This window comes from Juglans regia, chromosome 14 (assembly GCF_001411555.2).
Source record: "Juglans regia cultivar Chandler chromosome 14, Walnut 2.0, whole genome shotgun sequence".
NCBI lineage: Eukaryota > Viridiplantae > Streptophyta > Magnoliopsida > Fagales > Juglandaceae > Juglans > Juglans regia.
In genome coordinates this window covers 8113056-8136074 of record NC_049914.1, presented here as the reverse complement: position 1 = coordinate 8136074, position 23019 = coordinate 8113056, and the positions used below count along the sequence as shown (strand labels likewise).

General features: G+C 35.5%; 2 protein-coding genes across 2 annotated transcripts; one reads left to right on the top strand and one right to left on the bottom strand.

Moving 5' to 3' along the window:
- Positions 1-8981: 8981 nt before the first annotated feature.
- Positions 8982-11468, top strand: LOC108998487 (probable protein phosphatase 2C 24). Its single transcript, XM_018975043.2, has 4 exons — positions 8982-9799; positions 9895-10215; positions 10760-10865; positions 10966-11468. Exons 1-4 carry the CDS (start codon positions 9293-9295, stop codon positions 11289-11291), a joined length of 1260 nt encoding a protein of 419 aa, XP_018830588.1. The 5' UTR covers positions 8982-9292; the 3' UTR covers positions 11292-11468.
- A 1065-nt stretch (positions 11469-12533) lies between these two features.
- On the bottom strand, positions 12534-17245 carry LOC108998492 (methylsterol monooxygenase 2-2-like). The gene is made up of 7 exons (XM_018975050.2): positions 17022-17245; positions 15837-15974; positions 14737-14882; positions 14454-14573; positions 14114-14326; positions 13925-14005; positions 12534-12863 (listed from the first exon to the last, which is right to left on the bottom strand). The coding sequence occupies exons 1-7, from the start codon at positions 17049-17051 to the stop codon at positions 12782-12784; spliced, it is 810 nt and encodes a 269-aa protein (XP_018830595.1). The 5' UTR covers positions 17052-17245; the 3' UTR covers positions 12534-12781.
- Between the last annotated feature and the right edge of the window lie 5774 nt (positions 17246-23019).

Sequence of the window (23019 nt, the reverse complement as noted above, 5' to 3'; positions counted from 1 at the left end):
TAACAAATGCAACTCTTAATGGCGTGTTTCACACCACCAACCATACGGATGACTTGTGAGGAATGAAGGGGCGGCACTGGTTGCCCTGAGGATACTCTGATGCTTAAGTTAGTGACACAGTATGAGAAAATATGTATGTAAAGAAGAAGTGAAGCAAGCTGAGTTTTTATTACCTCTTATAGGCTATTTATAGAGTCCAATTTTCCTTGTAAAGTGTTTTCCTTTTAAGAGTCGAAATCTATCTCCTATTAGGAATCCGAGTCATCATTAGGAGACTGAGTCATTTCCCTCTTAGGAGTCTGAATCACTTCTTGACTTTATCTCTTAGCTAAGATTGTGGGGGCTCAAATATCCATTTCTATTATACCGCTAATTTTTTTTGTGCAGGTACACGGGAAATTAAATACTTTTCATTGTTTGTACCTGCATTTTACCTACTGGCTCGTGGGCGACTCTACGCCCTTGTGAAGCCTTAGAACATCTTGAGAATCTTCAAGTCAATAATCTGCAAAATAAATTTAGAAAATTGGTCACTAGTTTCCCGTTCGGTCCCTGGTTTGATGTTTGGTCCTTGGTTTTTTATTTGTTTTGTGTTAAGCAGTGAGGGGCTCAACTTGGAGAGATGGGCAGGAAATGTATTCAACCACGTTAGGTGTGAGCACGGAGCTTGATTTTGAGTTTGTTTATTTGTGTGAATGTTAGCTTGAGATTTTGTTTATTGTCGACGAAGAATGCATATTTCCATGATTGATTTTTTGTGTGTATTCTTGTGACTGTTTTTACTTTGGTTGGCAGTAATAGATTTTCTACCTCCTTGGTGTAAATTGCTGTTAGTATTCTAGTTTTGTTGTCCGTTGGTAGTGGTGAAGTTTTTGCCCCTTGGTGTAAATTTATGTTAGTGTTCTCGTTTTGTTATTGGTTTGTAGTAACCCACGCTTAAGTGGTTAGGGTGCCTGTCGACCCTCTGGATTCATTTTAGGCAGTTGTTGAGCCTGTCGGCCCATTCCCGAAGGTAACCCACTCGAGGCGGTTGTGGCATGAGTATAAACACTCGGCGTCTGCTGGAGAATATGATGTACTGCTGTCCAAGATTGATGTCGAGCAGTCTAAAGAGTTGTCTGCCTGTTAGGCGCTTGGGAGGTCGGGCGGTCCCTGACCTTTCCCGCCTATTGACTTGCACTGCGAGTGTGTCACTCGGCTTTTGGTAGCTAACTTTGGAGAGGGTCGTGTTGTCTTCCTAACCTCCACGCTTGTTCGCCTGCACCATAAGTGTGTCACTCAGCTTTTGGTAGCTAACTTTGGAGAGGGTAGTGTGGTTTTCTGACCTCTAAGCCATTTCGATGGCGATCTTTGGAAAGGGTCGTGTGGTCTTTTGACCTCTACGCCTGTTCGGTGGCAAACTTTGGAGAGGGTCGTGTGGTTTTCTGACCTCTAAGCCGTTTCGATGGCGATCTTTGGAGAGGGTCGTGTGGTCTTTTGACCTCTACGCCTGTTCGGTGGCGAACTTTTGAAAGGGTCGTGTGGTCTTCTGACCTCCACGTCCTATCGTTTTGGCAAATTTTGGAGATGGTCATGTGGTCTTCTGACTTTCACGCCCGTTCGGTTTAGTGAATTTTGGTGAGATCTGTGTAGTCTTTCTGACCTCCACTCCTGTTCGTTGGTGAACTTTGGAGAGGGTCGTGTGGTCTTTCCGACCTCCACGCCCACTCGTTTGCACCACGTCCTGAGAAGTTCTCATGAAAAACAAAATAGGTAAGGGTAATACAATTTACGAGTTTGAGATTTGTGAACCTGAGTCACCCCGCTAAAGTGTGGTGAAGATTATTGATACATGGGCGATGCCCGTGAGTAGCCTGGCAATGACGGTACCACATATGCTTTCCATGGAGACCTTGGTCTAGTTGTATGGTGAAGATGTCAGTTTTGTTACTTGCCGAGGGGCACGAGTCTTGTTGCTGAATGGGTCGTGGAGTTGTTTGACCTCCATGCCCTTCTAGTTGCTGAGTGGACTGTGGGGTTCTTTGACCTCCACACCCTTCTTGATTGCTAAGTGGGTCATGGTGTTCTTTGACCTTCACGCCCTTCTTAATTGCTCTGCATCCTAAGAGGTTTTCACTAAAACAAAATAGGTAAGTGTAATATAAATTATAAACAGGTTAAGAAGCCTGCGCGGTGCCTTGGAGGGGCTTTGTAGCCAGTCTTCCTTGCCTTGTGGGTGATTTCCAATGAAGTATATTCTCAGTGCGTGTAGTCATCTAGATTCCGAGCAATTTAAATGATGCTTTCCATTCTTCCCTGACTGAAGCCTTTCTCTATTGAATTATTTTTGTAAGAGAAAATTGTCTGTCGATCTTGGGCACTTTTGTAGCAATAAAAATTGTTGATGATTTTTATTTGTTCACTTTCCTGGAGGCCGGGCGAGTTCAAATCCGAGTTAAGTAGCTCGAATTTTTTGTTTATATCAGATTGTATCGCCGAGCAAGGCTCACGTGCGTGGCGAGGAACACAGGGGCGGACCTACGTTGGTGGTTGGGGGGGCTATCGCCCCCACAAAAGTTTTCAAAAATATAGTTTAGTATATGGTTTTTTCAAAGATATCCTAATATAAAGATAATTTGCCCCCAAAACATTTTCAAAAATCTCATTTAGTACTTAGTTATCTAGGTTTCTTTTAGTTTTTTAATAATTTTTTCATAATTACTCATATTTTTTGTCATTAATAAAATCTAATCACATTCTCATTTCTTTTTATACACATCATAAGTGGTAATAAAATATCTTGGTCTCTTTTTATAAGCTATTTAGTAAATTTACAATCTCATTTTTTCTATTTATTTACATTTTTCATTTTAAGTCTTTCACTAGCTAGCTTGTTTGGATTAGTTTCGTTAATAAATACATATATTATACATATAACTATCATCGAGTTAACAATTAGGAATGAATGTAACAAATCTCACATAGCTATTTCTATCTATATTATAGAGACTTTACAATATTCAATCTTAGATTTAATAAAAAAGTTTATTTTTGTTTACTTAATTTTTATCATTTGTTTCAAAAAATCTTACATGACAATGTCTATCTTAATTTTTATCTTTCACTTGAGTTCGATGGAGCTCAAGTGAGAGGTTTAGATGGGTGCAACTTTAAGAATTTAGTTTGTCCCTAGATAACAATTTTATATGGTTAATGTTAAATGTCAGTGACACACTTTACTACCTTAAATATCGATTACTGTTCACTCATATATACGACACACTTTACTAATCGCCCCCAAACACAACATCCTAGTTCCACCCCTGGAGGAACATATTGTTGGCAGCAACTTCATGTGTAGCAAACGTTCACAGCGACAGAAGCACACGGCGAGTTAAACGGTGGTTGACGACTGGACCTTCACGAAGAGCTACAGTTGCTAGTTTCCGCGGTGCGCATCAGTGAGAACGTATAGGGACTTCGGCAAGGAGCACCATGTGGGCGGTGACCTCCTAGCTAGCGGCAGAAAACTCCGACTGATCAGGTGGTGGTCGCGACGGCTCCACTCCTTCATTTCTCGGCTTTCTATGGCAACAAGGAAACGGCAAGAAACTTCTACTGGTGGCTTCATTTGGCTGGTTAGCTGGGAGGTCGGACCTGCAAAGCGCTACACAGGGAGGTGGCGGGCAGCACGCTGCCATGCACGGTGATCCTCACAGTGGGCCACGCAAGTGCGCTGGGCCATGCACATTACGAGCTCGTGCATGGCATACATCGTGGACGCACCTCGTGCAGGGGCGGCTCAAAGGCAAGGCGACTAAGGCGCTTGCCTAAGGCCCCCAATCCTTAATTAGGCCCCTAATGGTAATGTGGTTTGTTTAAAAAAATTGACACAAATTATTTATATTTTTTTAAAAAATAAAATTGATAGAAAATAGATATTAAAAAAGGTTAGTATTGTAACCAACACATCTCGGATATTTTTTTAACATTTTGCTATGCGTTGTAAATAAATTAATAATTAATATTTCTAATAAATACCTTATAACATAAAAGTGTAGTTATTTCAGATATATAGTAATTAAGAATAGAATATAAAATTTAGATTATAATCTCAACTTTAAATAATATTAATCATGATCTGAAAAAAAAAGTTTTATGATTATTTTTTTCGATTTGGGGGAGGTAGTTTTGAATTTCAGACCTCTATTTTGGAAGCTGAATGTTATGACAATCAAGTCCAATGCCTTTAGTTAAAAAAAAAAAAATTCTAATCTTAAAACTCACTTAAAAAAAAAAATTGATATATTATACAATCAGAATGTTTGTTGATTTGTATTATATTAATTAGAGAGTTGATTGAATTATTATATTAAAAATTTATAAAAATAATATCGTCTTAAATTTTGGCCTTAGGCCACCGTGTGCATTGAGCCGCCCCTGACCCCGTGCTGTGTTGATGGTTGCGAGAGCCACCATTGCGGCCACAGACGAAGCCGGAGGTTCGTGGTGTGGCCATGGGCGGATCCACGAGCTCACGGATGGACTGGGCTGGTGAACACGTTGTGGTGTTCGCGTCGGAGAGCTCATGCAGCAAGCTTCGGCGATGGCGGTGAGCAGAAAATGGAGACAGCAGAAAGTGTCGTGGTCTGGAACAATTTCGCTGGCAACAGAGGGCGTCGGAGGTTCGCGGTGTGGCCATGGGCGGCTCCACGAGCTCGCGGATGGGCTGGGGTGTCGAACGCGTTGTGGTGTTGGCGTCGGGGAGCTCCTGCAGCAAGCTTCGGCGATGGCGGTGGGCAGAAAGTGGCGACGGCGACGATAGAAAGTGTCGTGGTCTGGAACAATCTTGTCGGCGGCAGAAAGTGCCGACGGCTCCAGGTCGTGGCCTCTGTGGGCTATGCGTTGCAAGTGGTGTTGCGTTGGCCGTTACTCTCCCGCCAGCTTGTAGACTCTTTGCGGTGATGATCCGTTGGTAAGACGCCGGCCGACTCCACCTGGTCGTTCGTCCAGGTGGCCGTCTCTGGGCTCTACCAAGCACGGTGGTGGCGGGCAGTGGCCTAGGCCCTGCACATAAAACGAATGGGTGCACAACCTTACGTGATTACGTTCGCTGTGCATGGCGCGCACAGTGCGTGCGACGATTTTTCTTTTCTATTTTATATATATATATATATGAGAAATTTTATTTGTAATCTTTTAAGTAGAAATTGTATGTGCAGATATATTATTAAATAAGAAAAAATATTATTTTAAGAGGAATAATTTTATAATTTTAAAAAATTTTAAAATTAAAATAATTTAAACTTATATTATAATTTCTATTTAAAGACTGTACTCAACATTGTTCTATATATATTTATATATATTTATATAATACCATCGTGTCTGGCCTGCAAGCACATCTGGCTTTTGGAGACTAGCTCAATGGTCGGAGATTCATCCTTTTTTCGATTTCGGTGCAAAAGATTATCCACACAGCATGGCATGTACAGTGCATGTCACGTGCACAGTACATACCATGCACTTCACCGATTTCATTCATCTTTCTTTTTCCTTTTTGTGTAGAAACATATCATTGAAATAAACACGTAATAAAAATAATTGATTTGAAGGGGAAAATTTATCTAGTATCTGGAGACAATCTCATGAGTGAAGGAGTTTGAATTTTTGTAGATGATCTTGCCAATCGTAAGTCAGAGAATATCTTTCTCCTAATTTTTGTGTACCGATCTATGTCGGAGAAGTTTTAAGCAGGTGGAGTTCCCGTGGGCTAGTACTAGCAAAGAGCTCTAGAAAGGTCGGGAACCACCACGCTGGCGACAGACGAGGTCGATGAGCTAGGTGGTTGTCGGTTGCTGGACCTTCACGAACGGACTACAATGGAGCTATCTTCCTATGGTGCGAAAGTTGAAGAGATCTTATATGGTTCTTAGAGACGATCTTGTGAATCGCAGAATACTCCTATTCTCCTTCCCAACATTAAGAAGTCGCGGTTTGCATGCAATCGCGTGGTACTTGGAATGTGAAAATCATGCTTGAAGTCTGTAAAGATCATACAGACGATGTCACTGTTAATGACGTGTTTCACACCACTAACTATACGAATGATTTGGAAGGAATGAAGGGGTGGCACTGGTTACCATGGGGACACTATGATGCTTAAGTCAGTAACACAGTATGAGAATAAATGTATTTAAAAAAGAAATGAATCAAGTTGTGTTTTTGTTATCTCTTGTAGGCTATTTATAGAAGTTATTTATTTGGAATAATAGAGTCTAACTTACCTTGTGAAATTTTTTTTCTTTTAAGAGTTTGATTCTATCTTCTATTAGGCGTCATTAGGAATCTAAGTCATCTCTCTCTTAGAAGTTTGAATCTCTTCTTAACTTTATCTCTTAGTTAAAATTGTGAGACTCAAATACCTCTTTCAGCAAAATTTGCTCATTAAGAATTTACCGATGGACTAAACAACAAATCTCTTGTAAATTGTAATTCAATGATGAAATGTGCGAAAAAGTACAAATCTAAGGACTTTCGCCATAATGAATAACGAGGCTGGGGGCTAGTTATATAATTAATTCAAACAATTTTGGGCGTTGGGATCTTTACGAATTTCGCCAACACATACCTTTGGTATTTGTACGTATACTATTTCGAAATGAGTAATATTAGATATACTTATTAATTGTTTAAATGTCGTGTATTTGTTTTAAAATTATTTAAAATTTATTATTAAAAAATTATCTTTTTTGTATGAATTTTATATTTATTTTTATTTTTAAAAAATATACAAAATTTAAAAATTTTACGATTGTAAATATTATTTTTTTATGAAATTCACAAAAAAAATATAATAGAAGTGTCTAGACCTATTTTTATTGCCCATTCAACCAACTGTACGAATAATAAATCTCTAGAGTTTAAATGAGATTTTAATAGATTGTTTGGTAGATTTTTTATTATATTATAATCACGTTAATATATAATTATGGAAGCAACAATTACATAAGATTAAAGAAGTCCACGTGAAATAATACTTTTTGACAGATATTATAAACGTGGACCCCATAATAATGATGAAGCATTGAAGGATATTTATATTTTGAGTACTGCTCCAGCATATATTTTTTATGTATTTTTTATATAAAATTTTTAATATTTTTTAATATTTTAAAAAAATAAAATAAATTTATAATATTATTAAAAAGTATTTCTTTAATCATGAAGTAAAAAAAATTATTAATCTAGAAATAAAATAAAAAAATAATTTTTTTTTACTTCATAATAAAAGAAATATTTTTTAATAATATTATAAATTTATTTTAAAATATTTAAAATTATTTAAAAAAATTTATATAAAAATAATTATAAAAAAACACATAAAAAACGAGTAATTCTACATACAACCGTGAAGTGCGTAACCGCCGCGTAATCGCTTTGAAAAAGAGTAGGATCCACTATTAAAAATTAATTTTTTTCATGTGGGTCCCATGTTTTATTTATTTTTTTCAAAGCGATTACGCGGCGATTACGCAATTCACGATTGTAAGTATATTTTCTCTAAAAAAACATATGATAAAATCAGTAATAATTCTAACGAAAGCCACCGGTGATGACTCTGTCATTTTCCTTATATTTTAAGTTTTGCATATATAACTATAACAACTTTTATTAAAATGTGGTCCCTCAATCGTAAGGTACGTACCCACCCCTTCATGTATCTAGTAATTTTATAATAAATTACTTTATATTAAATTAATTTCTTTTTAAAAAAGAAGAATTTTGAATCTTAAAATATGAGTCTTAAAGTATTAAAAATTATAATCTTATTTATTTTAATAATGGTATGGTATGATCGCCATTTTAAGAGGTTGCTGAAATTGACCGAAATCAGACACCAGGTAATTCGGTGGCCGACCATCGAAATCCGATAGCCGGCAACCATTTATTGGTTTTTTCTTTTAAAAAAAAATTAGTTGTATTTGATGAGTATATATTAATATTTTAAAAATAATATCTATAGTTATATTTTTTTATAATTATATTTACAATACATAAATATTGTATATCTTTCTAAAGAAAATAATTAAATATAAATTTATGACGAAAAGATTAATTTGTTAAAGATATATTCCTAAATTTTCTTTTAAAACAAAAAATTAAGGACCCTTGCACAGGCTGTATCTAATTACTCCCTATGAAACCCAGAATTTCGCTTACTGAGGTTATGAATGAAATGTATTGTTAAAAAATTAATATTTTTTTATATAAATTTTGTATTTATTTATAAAAAATATTATTATTACCGTTAATTTTTATTTTTAATTTTTATCATTATGAGTTTTTTATTTTTTTATTAATATTTTTTTTACTTAATAATTAAGTAAGTATTTTTTAATAATATTATAATTTTTTTATTTTTTAAAATATATTAAAATATATATATAAAAAAATATAAAAAAAAATATTCATCTTAAAACAATTAGCGGGTTTTATTTATTTATTTATTTTACAGATTACTAAATATCATTTCAGACGTAACGTCGCCGAACCAGTCGTGTCAATGGAGAGTCTGCGATTGCGACACGTGTCAAGGCATGGGGAACGGTTCCACTAATTTTTTAATATTCTATTATAATTAGTAGTGAACGATGTGGACGTTCGACCCCACAGGTGAAAATAAAAGCTGATACGTCGAACGATTTCATTGGACCACGGTGGCTGAAGGAATAAAGTTGGAATTTTAAAATATTGTATTCTACGATGTTGACACGTGGTAGAAATCAAAATCGATAAAAGGGTATTTTTAAAAGCCAACCTCCGAAGCCTGCCTTAGTACACACATGCGTGTCAGGAAAGGAAGTTCACCTAACCAAGGTGTTCTACTTCTATTGGACCACGTACAGCCGTAGAACACGTGTTTGACGTGGACAGCAGAGAGGGGCAGTGGGAGAGAAGATCAACGGTGGATACCAGTTAGTTTTGGCGGACGGGCACTACGTCACGTACAACAGTACGTGTTCGGGCAGCACGTGATAATGACCGGCAGATGTCCTTGGTGACCAGAGCAAAGAGAAAAAGACCCTGCCGGGAGTCGTTTTAAAGCTACCTCATTAGCGCGCGGGCGTTTCTCTTTCATCTTTAATTTTCATCGTAGCTCACAAATCAATCCACTCCTCGTTAATTTTCAAGCTTTCTTTTGCAGCAAGGTGAAATCTGGGATTTGTGATGTAATTTGGAGACTCCTGACTCTTGCTTCAATTTGAGGTTTTTCCATTCGGTGGTAGGCGCTTAATTAAATTTTTTGAGAATGGCGAAGATCTGCAGCGGACTGGTGAGTGAGAACCAAGCTTCTACTCCGTGCGACCGGGGCTCTCGAGCGGCGCGGCGGAGGAGAATGGAGATCAGGAGGTTCAAGTTTGTGCCCTTACCGGAGATGGAGGAAGGCCAGAAGCGTCAAAAGCTAAACGTCTGTATGCCGTCGTTTTCTCGGGTCTGCGGAAACGCTGTGGAGAACTCAGCTTCGGATGAGGAAAAACAACTGGTTGTTGTGGAAAGCGGGAGAGCGGAGGCAAAAGAGATCTCAATTTCGAATCAGGCTTTAAATCTTTCATTTGCTACGGGGTGTTCCTCTCCGTCAGACCGTGTGGTTCCAGAAGTTTGCAATGAGTACCCGAAGTTTGGCTATGCGTCTGTTTGCGGAAGGCGTAGAGACATGGAAGACGCAGTGGCAATCTACCCTTCCTTTTGTCTACGGGACTGCAAAATCACCGAAATGCATTATTTCGGAGTTTACGACGGCCACGGTTGCTCTCATGTACGAGCCTCGCTTTGTGATTCAATTGAAACATATCTGCAATAATTTTATCTTTGATTTTTCACTAAAAAATGTTGGCGCTTTCTTTTCTTTAGGTAGCGACGAACTGTAGAGAGAGGTTGCATGAACTGGTGAGGGAAGGGTTGGAAAGCGAGGATCCTTCACCAACGGAGTGGAAGAGCGTGATGGAGCGAGGGTTCAGAAGGATGGACAAGGAGGTGATTGCGTGTAACGAGAGCATTTTTGGAGCCACAAAGTGCCGGTGCGAGCTTCAGTCCCCCGAGTGCGATGCGGTTGGATCTACGGCGGTTGTTGCGATCGTAACTCCCGATAAGATCATTGTCGCCAACTGCGGCGACTCCAGAGCCGTGCTTTGCCGTAACGGCAAGCCTGTTCCTCTCTCATCTGATCACAAGGTAACTTCAGCGTCCCCTCTTCTTCACTCCTGCTTTTAGCATTATTGCTTTCTCTCTCCGAAACACACCGAGAGCCAACTGATAGAAATAAATAAACAGCAGCAGATACTTTGAATATTCGTTGATAAGATGGAATTGGAATTGTGTGGTCTGTGCGCTCTCCGAGGGAAACCTGGAAACGGAATCCTATGAATGATATTGGTCAGTTTCCATTTAATGAAATCCGGCACGTCCCTGGTAGAGGGGTGGAAACGATGAAAAACATTCCTTTTCCGATATTCTTATTTCAGTTTCTCAGTAACCAAACGGAACTTAAAAGCATTGAGACTCAATTAAGATGACAGATAGGTACTTCACGCGTGTTCACCGTGTAGTAATGCACTTCTCAGGGTGAACTTCAGATCACCCAATCGGAGGGTTCTGATCGTTGCAGCTCATTATACGAATCTATTTATAAAAATAACAAATAATAAGATTATTCTTTTTAAGTGACATTGAAGAGCAAACTAAGCGTGATTTTTTTTCCTCGTGATGCGTGCTAAAGCCGGACCGTCCAGACGAGCTGCGTCGGATCGAGGCTGCGGGTGGTCGAGTCATATACTGGAACGGCCCACGGGTTCTTGGAGTTCTCGCCATGTCAAGAGCTATTGGTAAGTCCCGACGGCCTAAAGACATCTTGGCGCTCTTGCACTACGCCATATATGTATGACATTATTTCTCAAATGCGTCGAAACGTTTTTATGACTGCAGGTGATAACTATTTGAAACCCTACGTGAGCTGCGAGCCGGAGGTGACGATCACTGATCGGACAGCGGAAGACGAGTGCCTGATCCTGGCAAGCGACGGGCTGTGGGACGTGGTGTCCACCGACACGGCATGTGGGGTGGCGAGTAAGTGCTTGCGAGGGAAGGGCCAGGCGCTTCCGTGTTCGCCCCGTGGGCCTGAAGTGGGCCTGCTCGAGACTTCCGACGAGGCGTGCTCGGACGCGTCGATGTTGCTGACGAAGCTGGCCTTGGCTAGGCACAGTACCGACAACGTTAGCGTGGTGGTGGTGGACCTCAGAAGGGACACGTAGCGATATACCATAGGGTTGGTTATTCATGGTAGTGGCTGGGGATTTTGTGATAGGATCGGATATTTCTTTTCAAAAAAAGAAAAGAAAAAGAAAATTCCAAGAAAAAAGAAGTGAAAGGAATGTTTTGTTGGGCTCTGAGAATGAATACCATTTTGTTGGGTTATTATTTTTGTTCAATTCGAAAGAGGTATTTCAAAATTTAAACTAAAATTTACTTGAAATGAAAATTTGGGAAGCTTTTTAAAGTTGATTATATTTTGTTTGGGTTTTAAAAATGTAGAGAAAAGCTATTATTTTAACTTAGTTAATATAAATAAAATAGTTACAAAATTAAATAATTTTTAATGATATATCATCGTAACCTCCAAGTTTCAAAATCAGTGTACGTGCTTTCAAGAAAATCACGAAACCTTGACTTGATTAACAAAAATAGATACGCCCATGTTTTATCTTTATTGCACTTGAAATTCTCGTATTCTTACTAGTAGAAGAAACTCCCATATGCAATATGTAAATCAAGAAAAATCTTATTCATCATCTTCATTTCATTCACGACAAATAATTTTTTTTATTTTTTTCCTCTTACCAACTTGTATATGGATAATAAGTAGAAAATTTCAATTAATTTATGAAGAATAAAGGTATATGGATAATAAGCAGAAAATTTTAATTAATTTATGAAGAATAAAGGATTTACTGAAATAAGGAAGGAGGTGGACGAATAAAGGAGAGAACAATATAATCTTGGATTATTCATGTTGCGGATAAGATAGGATCTCCGCCTTTGACGAAGAATAATTATTTTCACTAATCACTATTTACTATACATCCCAAGTTTCATACCTTACATCTTATGAAAAAATAAAAATTAAAAATTATCAAGTTTGAGAAATAGGAATGAATAGTCACTGATGCATAGTAAAATTCAGTCACCAAAAACACTGATAGACTTATTCCCTTTTCTGAAAACCAAATCTATCAGTGTCTACTTTTATTTAACACTTTTTTGGGCAACATTTTTTCTTTCTGAGAAATAATATTTATAGTCATAAAATGTACAAATATAACACGATTTCTTTAAAAATTTTGAATAAATATGAAATCCATATGAAAAAAAATTAATTTTTTAATAATAGATCTCTCTTTTTCAAAACGATTATGTGACACTTATACATTTTACGACTGTATTTAATATTTCTCTTTCTCAATTCCATATTACCAACTCTGAAATGGCCCCACGTAGAATAAAATTTGAAAAAATTGACTAACGAGCATTAACAATTAAAATTCCAAGGTTCCACATTAAATTATTAACAAAAAATGTCCAAATAAAGCTTTCCGCCGATTCCGCAAAACAGCAATCTAACAAACAAAAAAGTGGTTTCACACAAGACGAGAGAGAGACCAAGGATAGAACAAGACCTCTAAAATGGTTTTAAATGAGGAAGCACCATCTTGATGCCCGGGTATTTAGAAAAGACTTTCCGCTGTTACTTTTGCTTGCTGCCATCTTCGACTCCGCCATTCTTCAGAGCTTTCAACCTTCTGTAACCCTCATCAGTTCCAAATACCCTGAAAAGTCATAAAGAAGACGCATCATATGTGGTTGAGTATACAGTTACTTGCTATGCTCCAGGTGTTTATGACTGGAATGAAAAGAACCAACATAAAATTCATGTTTCAATCCCCTTAATTACTTCTTTGAAACCAAGTTTGATTACAAGGGGAAGTGACACCAAACCAGAAGAAAGGAATGATGTTAGATGTTCACAAAGCATGTCACTGTTTCACCGTACTGTGAGTTCTCTCTATGTTATGGCAGACACCTTTTCCATCATAGTCTTTGTTAACGTTAAAGGGAAATGATGATAACCATGAGCATCAGATTCTGGGAAGCAATGCGCCACAAAATAAAATCTTTACCAAAGAGACTGGGGATCACTTGGTGAAAGCATGGAGAAAATAAATTTACTACCTCATTCCTAAGTTCCAGATATGTACCATTAAAATAGTGAGGGACTCAATAGACCACTAACACGGTTAATCCCAGATATGGTCAGTAGGTAAACCATATGAAATTCACTTCTCAGTGACATAATCCAAGCATTTATAATAAAATTATCAGACAACAGGTCTTGGACGACAATTTGCATGCGTATTTCTGTGCAAGCATGTCAACAAAGATGGCCAAACAGAATTTAGGCCTTCTTTGCCTTTGCACAACCCTTTGACAACAGGCCTTGTACAACCATGTGTACATGTATTTTATTGCATCCAGGAAAACAAAGACGAGTTGGGCATTCTATAACGAGCAAGATCAACTCAAAGAACTTTTTTGACAAGTAAGATCACCTTGCAGAACTAGTACTCTGATGCCACAGACCATATTCTACATTCAACTTATAATTGCAAATATCTAGAAAGATCACGGTTTAGCAAGCAAAATGGTCAAGCATTGGTACTCATCTAAATTATTATTACATCCTCCATGTAACATTGTTTTCCTTTTCCCCTCCCTTTTCCTCACTTCTTTTCTTTCCTACCAATTGCATTTAAGAGAATCAACTACAGTAGTAGAAGATTGATTTCAAATCGGCAAAGAAAAAACTCAGAGACACTAAAACAGATCTTACCGGTCCATGTAAGTAAAAGTTGACGAGTAGTTTCCAGACTTAGTATAAAGCAAACGGTGGTGATAGTCATGAAAATCAGATCTGAAAAATAATGGAACAAGCACTTCAGACGAAAAGAAAGGTCAATTATGGGCATTTGACCACATTCACGATGCCAAGTGAACCAAAAAGTGGAAAACCTACACTCACCCCCCGTACAAAGGCAAGAAGTTTGAAAGGCTCCATGGAAAATGGTAACCACAATGTGCCTCAACAGTCTCCAAGACTCTCAGTACCATCCATAGCCACAGAGTTATCAAATGGGGTCCAGTGATAGCAGGACCAACAATGGTAGCAAAACCAAGAAAGAGTATCTCAGCAGGGTGAGCATATTCTGAAGTCAGTCCAAAAGGTGTGGCATATCTGTACGTGTTAATAATACCATAAGATCAACAAAATAAGCACCTAACAAAAAAGATTATCATAAAACTAAACACTTGTTTTTGATAAGTTAAAAAACTAAACAATTGATAAAGCAACTTGCACGTACTCGTGGTGGACACTGTGGACATGCTTGTACAACCATTTTGTATGCAGAACCCGGTGTCCCCAATAGAATACAAAATCCTCAAGGATGAAGTAGAATAATATCTGTGTTAAAACTACCTTCCTGCAGAACCAAAAGCAGATATCTTGCTGACAACGCTTTTTAAGAAAGATGGAAATTTTTACATGTCCAAGGAAAAATTCATGGGGCTACATACAATAATAGCAATAGCAATAGCAATATATATCTGAAACAAAGCTATAGCATATAAAGAACCTGAAAATACCAGGACGGCAATGGTAGACTACTTTGCATGCCCATGTATTTGAAGATGGGATATGAGACAAGCATAACCGGAAGATTGACACCAAAATGATAGAGTACTAGGCGAGTAACACATTTCTCCTGAGCTGCTGGACTATTATTTTTTGTCTGTTTACAAAAATAAACAATGATTCTAAATGATATAAATTCAACAAGGAGACAGAGAGAGAAATTAAAGTTGATTGCACCGAGAAGGATCAGCATAGCTGTACTATTTACCAATTAGTGGCAGCTATAAAAATTGCAAATGGAAAAAGTTTGGGTATGCAATAGCAGGGGACAACATGAAATATTTCTTCCTTAAAGCTGCTCTTTATACATTAATCATGCCCGTAATGCTATCACTAACAAGTATTACTGCGAACCAAATTAGAATTATATACTCAAACTATGAATATATCTATATAGGTTCCCATACCATTGATATACATCAATATGCACCATATGCAAGTAACAAGAAATTGACACAAGATTTTCAATAGGGGGGGTTATTCCCTTTGATAGTGAGGCATCTTGAAGATGCAGTTGAACTGTTTCTAAGACAAAGAACAACTTTCAATTGGAACTTCAAAACAATTTTGCCTGGTCAGCTCTCAGAGAAAAGTGTTATTAAAAGGAAAGAAACAAACATCGAACTTTGGTAGTATCTCCACAGAAATGCCGACACCATTCTATTGTAGAAAATAAACATTGCACGACATGGCAGCAACCTATCTTATAAATGCATTAATTTTGCGCTAGAATGTTTTACAACATTTTGCTGCCATATATCTCAAAAAAGAAATGCTACTTATCATCCCCACACCACACATCAACATGTGATTTGTCATTTTTATCCTTCTACTTAAACATACATATTTACACATCAATATGTGTGTTTAAATAGAATGGAAAAAATGACAAATCACATGCTGGTGTGTGGTGTGGGGGATGATAAGTAGAATTTTTCATCTCAAAATCTCTGGAAAGAGTGAAGATTAGTAATGGCAAACAGAAAGAGCTTGAAAAAAATAAGAAACTGCTAAACTCTACTTCAAAGTAATGGCAAAGAGAGAGCTGAACCTGAATTTTGTATCTGTTCAGCCAACCTGCCCTCTCAAGAAATATAAAAGGAAGTCCCGATAAGAAAAAAACACTTTCATGGAGGAAGAAACTTCCCAGACATGCCAGTTGAAAGTCATTGAAATGTGTGGTCAGATACTGCATCACCAAAAGGAAATTCTACAAAGTTAAAGCAATAGTTCAAAAACAACTAAAGACTACTAGTGCATAGATAACTATGTCCATAGCTAGAAAAATCAGTACTCCACAAATCAAATTGGTGAAATCAGACTCGAATTCCTTTATCCATTGAACTTGCAGAAAAATTCTGACCATTCATATTGATGAAAATTGGGTTCAACTGAAACTACTTACCATTTTTTTAAAAAAAATAAGAGCTCATTTTTAAAGAAAGAGGGAAGCACAAATAGTAATTCCTCCTCCTTAAAAAGCCTAGAGAGAGTAAAACAGCACCGACACAACTAACAGGCTTGTGCGTCTAAGCTTCAGATCAAAGGCCAGAGGACTGAAATGAGGAAATTTGGCATATTCAAAACTGCATAAGGTCCATCATCAGAGTCCAACCTCCAAAAAACTCAATCCAAGTAACAAAAAGAAACAGACAATTTCAATTTCAATTTCAAATAATAGGTTCGTAGAGATCTTCAAACAAATTTCACAACTCAATCAGAGCATCTCAACCGTGAGGCCACGATATACAGGGTTCTAGATTCTCCATTTCTCTGCCCAATACTTTCATGTACGGTTCCTATCAGAACAGACAAAAATCTAAGAAAACGTAACTTCAAAGAACATCTAGGCATTCTATTATTAACAGCGGTTGTCCTCATAGAGTCATAGGTATTATCACTGTCAAATAAACTGTGCTCCAAATGTCTCTATCCTTAACCAGGATAGCAAGAAAAAAATGACAAGGTAACCAAAAAAAACCTGGAACCTAAATCTTGCGAGGCTGTAACTAAAATTTCCAAGACATTCACAAAACAAGAAATCAAGACAAATTCATTATTTGAACTGCATTAAAATTATTATACACCAAACACTCGTACAGTTCGAAAACTAGACAATACCCATCAAGAAACTAAATCTAAGGAGAGAACTATTGCAAAAAACCACTAAGATGAATAGAAAAAGTCAACCCCAAAATTGCCACAGAACTATCAGAAAGGGTAGAAAAGGCAGTACCAGCCACCCAGATTCGATGATCGAAGCCATTGCAGACTTGGGGACTAAAGACTAATCTTTTGCACAGAGCAATGCGAAACAACAACAAGAGAGAGAGAGAGCGAGCGAGCGAGCGAGCGAGAGCAAGAGTGCTCCCCGGTGGAAGGATATGAGGAAGGGTGGCAGGGGCAACCCACGAGAAGAGACAGACTGTCAGTAAGGGAATCTGGGCCCTTCCTTTGGGATTTCTTTTATTTATTTCTTTAATTAATAGAAAGAACAGAAGCAAGTGGTATGAAATAAAAAAAAAAAATGAATGAATTATCCGCACGTCGTTTGCTATCTAACGCGGGGGAGAGTGCACTGCACCTCAACCACTGAGTTGATCAGATCATCATCTTCTTGATCGACACATAAGATAAAAAGATAAAATAAGATAAATTGAAATGAGATTTAAATAATGAATTGAGAAGAAATAAAAATTAAAAGTTAAATAAAATATTTTTAAAATATTATTTTTATTTTAAAATTTAAAAAAATTAAATTATTTATTATATTTTATATAAAATTTAAAAAATTTATAATAATTATATAAAATAAAATGAAAATAATTGAGATCTAATTTTTTGTTTTTAAAAAAATAAAATTTTAAAATTTTTTTATAGTTTTCAATGTGCGCAAGGTCTCATAATACTAAATTTAATATTTAATATAATAAAATTTTTTTTCTAAGTGATACAATGAATTATTTATATTTTAAATAATTTTTTTAAGATATCATTAAATTGAGGCACAAAATCTACATTGAGACTTTATTTAAGTTGTTATTATAAATATAAATTCACAAGAATTATATTTAAAAATTTTAAAAAAAATCTTATTTTATTAAAAATTTTAAAAATATTTTATATAATAATTTATATTTTATTATATTATAATTTCGAATTACTTACTTAAATTTCTTCGAAACTGCCCCTGAGATCAGCGAATCCAAACGGACAGCTCCAAACAAAAGCGTTCACATGGCTTCTGCTCAGATGCTTTCATGCTACTGCTACTTGTATCAATCATCTTACCCATGAAATAAACATTAGGTTGTGTTTGGATGTTGAAATGAGTTGAGTTGAGTTAAATTAAGATAATAAAATATTGTTAGAATATTATTTTTTAATATTATTATTATTTTAAGATTTGAAAAAGTTAAATTGTTTATTATATTTTGTGTTAAAATTTAAAAAAATTGTAATAATGAGTTGAGATGAGTTGAGAGGAGTTCATCAACCAAACAAAAAAATTGATTAGATCTAAATGTTTCCGCATCACGTGCTGTTTGAGTAATAAGACAGAGAATTGGACATAAAAATACTAGCTATTTGTAAACTTCCACACACAAAAATTCAGTAGAAAGATATCATTTTTTCAATTTTTTTTTTTTTAAATTAAAAAGTCAACTAGCCGTCCACACAGGATTCTGTTTGCATAATCATAAAATTTTTCATAATTCTATTTTTAAAAATTATTTAAATACAAAAAAAAATTATTTTAAATTTTAAACTTCTCATTTAATTATTACTCAAATACAAAATATTTTTTTTTTAAAAAATGGATGGTTCAAGCCAACCCCAAAAATACTTTGGAGGTGGCTGCCGAACACCTTGAGAGTCATCGTAGCCACTGTCGATAGCGGCTATCAGGATGGTTGAACCACTTTAAGATTCTATGAGATGATAAAATATTATTAGAATATTATTTTTAAATATTATTATTATTTTAAGATTTAAAAAAATTAAATTATTTATTATATTTTGTATTAAAATTTAAAAAAATTATAATGATAAGTTAAAATGAGTTGAATTATATTTAGATTCCAAACATACCAGTGACGGATGCTCACAACCCTCAATATATTTAGGAATTTATTTTCTTAAATTTTAAAGCTATTAATTTGAAATTTTAATTGAATTCATAAACATTCCTCTTATCATTTTTTAAAGAAAAATTATATTCCTAAGCTTCATACACCACACACCATCCTTTTTATAATTTCTTTAATTTTATTCTCTTACCAAATATGTGGTATATGGATTATGAGTAGAATAATTCAATAATTTTAAAAATAATAAAACTAAAAAAAACTTTAAAAAATTTTAAAAAAATAAAAAAATTTTAGTGTGTGATGTATAGACTTATAAATAGCAATGCTCTTTTTGAAAAGGAAAATGCTACATGCCCCGCTGGGGGCTCCCGCTGGGAGCTCCCGCTGGGGCATGTAGCATTTTTTTATATATATTTTTTAAATTTATTTTTATATAGATATTTTTAATAATTTTAAATATTTTAAAAAATAAAATAAAAATTATAATATTATTTAAAAATATTTTCTTAATTATGAAGTAGAATAAAAATTAATATTTAATGATTTGTATTTTACTTTCTGATTAAGGAAGTATTTTTTTTTTTTACTTTCTGATTAAGGAAGTATTTTTTAATGATTTGTTTTTTACTTTCTGATTAAGGAAGTGTTTTTTAATATATTTTTTTTTACTTTCTGATTAAGGAAGTGTTTTTTAATGATATTTTAAATTTATTTTATTTTTTAAAAATATTTATAAGTGTAAAAAAAATCTATATAAAAAATAAATTAAAAAATTACACATAAAAAAGTATATGTTAAGCTCAACGGGAGCCCCCAACGAGGGCTGTAATATGACTATTTTAAATATTTTTTAAAAAAATCATAATATTATTAAAAAATATTTTCTTAATCATGAAGTAAAATAAAAAATTATAAAAAAATATTAATATATATTTTTTACTTTTCAATTAAAAAAACATTTTCTTAATAATATTTTAATTTTATTTTATTTTTTTAAAATATTTTAAAATATTAAAAAATCTATATAAAAATTATTTAAATAAAATATATATTAAATAATACTACAGCCCCCGGCGGTAGCTCCCAGCGGGAGCCCCTAGCGGGGGCTGTAGCACTACCCTTTTGAAAAATAGATATTCTTTAACATAGAAATCCCAACAAACCATGAAAATAGATATTTGAAACGAGAAAAATACTCTATTGTAAAAGAATATCCCATAAAACTTTATACAGGAACGTCAACGTACTAAAAACATCCTTGGCCCGCAGTGAATAGTGGGGGGAAACCAGAGGACAGCAGGAGGAGGACCAGACAACAACAGCCCCCAAAATCATTATAATTGGAGGCTTTTAGAGTTGAGTATTGATACACGCATCATATATTTTTATAATATATTTTACAATAATATTATAAGATAATGATATTTTTATAAAAAAAATTTACAAAATTATCTTTCATTTAACATATTATTATAAAATGTATTATAAAAAATACAATACTGATACAGACAACCGTCTGTAGCAAACCGCTGCCTAACCGGCTCACGTGGCAATTATGCCAAGTCAGCCGGTTTAATTAAAAAAAAAAGAAGAAGAAAACACGAAGATGGACAGAAAAGGAGGGAATTTACATTTCAGAACGAAAATGATCTTTTATGTTTCAGAAACAGAAAAAAATTTCAGAAAAGTTGCGAAAAATCGTGGAAGAGAAAATATTAAGCTTGAAGCAGTAGATTTTTGGGTCTAGAAGAACCGCAGATCTCTTCGTTCGTGTTCGCGTGAACAGTTGTGAGATCTCTTCTATCTCTGTTATTCAGCTTCGTGTCTCCGTCGCTAGCTTCAGGTAAGACATCCCACAACGCAAGCTTCCTATATTCGTGACTTCATTTCTTCGTATGTGCTGTTTTTGTTGTCATTTTGGTGGTTAGAAACATCAATAAGCATTTTTAGTTGTTAACGAGGAAGGCTCCAAAGCCAGAGTGTTCTTCGAGGTCGGCCAAAAAGTGTAAGAAGTAGGAAATAAATTTATTTGCACTGGTTATCTCTATTAATTTTGCCACATTGTTTGCATTTTATAGATGTTAGTATTTCATTTTGCTACTTGTTGTGTAGATAATGTGGTAGTGCAAAGGGTCTGTTTTTGTTGGCTTCTTGGTTGGCATTCTGTGTTTTTGTTGGCTTCTTGTGTAGATAATGGCACATTTGCCACAGCCAGCATGACATGAATGGAAATTACTAATTCAAGAAAATCTAACAAAGATGTATTCATTTGAATGTAAATGTCCAAAACCATAAGTGTGCAAAATAAAAAGCACAAAACGGTCGGCAAGATCAACTCTCGTAGTAAAGACTCAAAAGTCATGAATATATGGCAACCGAGAGAGACCCCATGACTGGGCAACAACTTTGACAAGCCCTATGCCATCTCTCATACCTAAAAGCTGAATTGAGAGGTTTTTTTCCTTTTTATAAATGGTGTTCTATATCATCTGTGACTTCATTTAATCATGTTTTCCTTACATTTTGGGTTACTTGTACATGTCACCACGGGGGGGTCAATGGATGCTAGCTAGCTGTTCATCTATCTATATCATAGTCTATTACCATAGACGATTTTTTGCATAATGCTTTATAAATTTTTTGCAAAATGCATTAGTGAGCTGATTTTGGGATTTAGAGACTAGGTTGTTCAATCAAAACCATTTAATAGTTAAATTATTATGAAGTTCTCAAATGATAGAGTCCATTCTTCAATTGTTTTTAAACAAATCAATTTCTTTTGCTAATAAATTTAATTCATTACACATGATAATTGTTAAAAAAAATATTTTTTATTAACTTGTTTGGATCATTTACACTGATGCCTCTAACCTTTGTTTTCATAAGAATGATCAACATAATTTAGTGATTTTCTTCTTGTTCTTTCTTCAGGAGGTATAGTTTTCATTGGAATTGTTAGCATGGAAAAAGGAGAAGACCACTCAGTTGGGCTAACACCAAGTAGCTCAAATTCTTTAAGCACGGTATGTGATATTATTTTAAAGATTTGTTGGAATGTGCTTACATTGATGTTTATTGGTTGCAACTCTCATTATTATTTTTTATGTTAGGACATCCCAACAACTGCTCCAAGCCTATCAAATTATATGCACGTTTGGCCTGGACCAATGCCTGCATGGTCACCGGCCTTTCTGCCATATCCAGATGGCAACCAATATCCAATCAACATTCAGGTGGTGATGCAACTTTGCTAGTATTTTTTTTTTAATAAATATGTTTATTAATCATAAAGTTTAATTGTGTTAATTTTTGTGATTTATGCAGAATACTGGTTACAAATTTCAATATGGGATGGGACCTCCTATTCCTCTCATCACTACTAGCTCCGCAACGAGCTCAAGAGTTCATACAGAGGATCCACCCAATTGTAAGGAAACTGAAAAACCTGATACATCCTCTAGACTTAACGAGGAGAGTAAAGAGGATACCTCTGTTTCACGGGATACCGAGGATGGCAGTGCCGGGACACCTGAGTGTGTCGAAATGGATGGTGGTGATACGATTGAGGAGCCAAAGTCAGGGATGGAATTTAATTCTTTTGAAGAGTTATTGACCTATTATAAGCAATATGGTAAGAAATACGGCTTTGGGGTAATGACAAAAAGGAGTGAAAATGCCGAGGATGGGACTATTAGGTATGTCACCCTAGCTTGTGCCTGCGGTGGAAAAGCCCGAAATAGAACGTTGAATGTCGTCAAACCACGTCCGACAGGAAAGACGGAATGTAAGGCAAAGATTAATGCCTTAAAAGTTGAGGGAAAGGTACGGTTGACAACGTGTCATAATATACATAATCACGGCCTCAGTCCACAGAAATCCCGCTTATTTCGTTGTAATAGAGAAGTCAGCGAGACTGTAAAAAGAGTTCTAGATACAAATGACCTAGCTGGGATTCGAATGAATAAGAGCTTTGGGAGTCTTGTCGTTGGCGCCGGTGGATTCGAGAATCTCCCATTTTTGGAAAAGGATTGTCGTAATTATATGGACAAGGCAAGACATCTGCGACTTGGGAAAGGTGGCGCTGGAGCGCTTCAAGATTATTTTTTAAGGATGCAGTACAAAAATCCCTGATTCTTTGCGTTG

Excerpts from the sequence above, each read along its gene's own strand:
- LOC108998492 (XM_018975050.2), bottom strand. The coding sequence starts at position 17,051 with ATGGCTTCGATCATCGAATCTGGGTGGCTG. Across the intron at positions 14,574-14,736 it reads AGTCTACCATTGCCGTCCTG|GAAGGTAGTTTTAACACAGA; the intron begins GTATTTTCAGGT and ends TTGGTTCTGCAG. Across the intron at positions 14,006-14,113 it reads TTCTTGCCTTTGTACGGGGG|ATCTGATTTTCATGACTATC; the intron begins GTGAGTGTAGGT and ends ATTATTTTTCAG.
- LOC108998487 (XM_018975043.2), top strand. The coding sequence starts at position 9,293 with ATGGCGAAGATCTGCAGCGGACTGGTGAGTGAGAACCAAGCTTCTACT. Across the intron at positions 9,800-9,894 it reads ACGGCCACGGTTGCTCTCAT|GTAGCGACGAACTGTAGAGA; the intron begins GTACGAGCCTCG and ends TCTTTTCTTTAG. Across the intron at positions 10,216-10,759 it reads CTCTCTCATCTGATCACAAG|CCGGACCGTCCAGACGAGCT; the intron begins GTAACTTCAGCG and ends TGCGTGCTAAAG.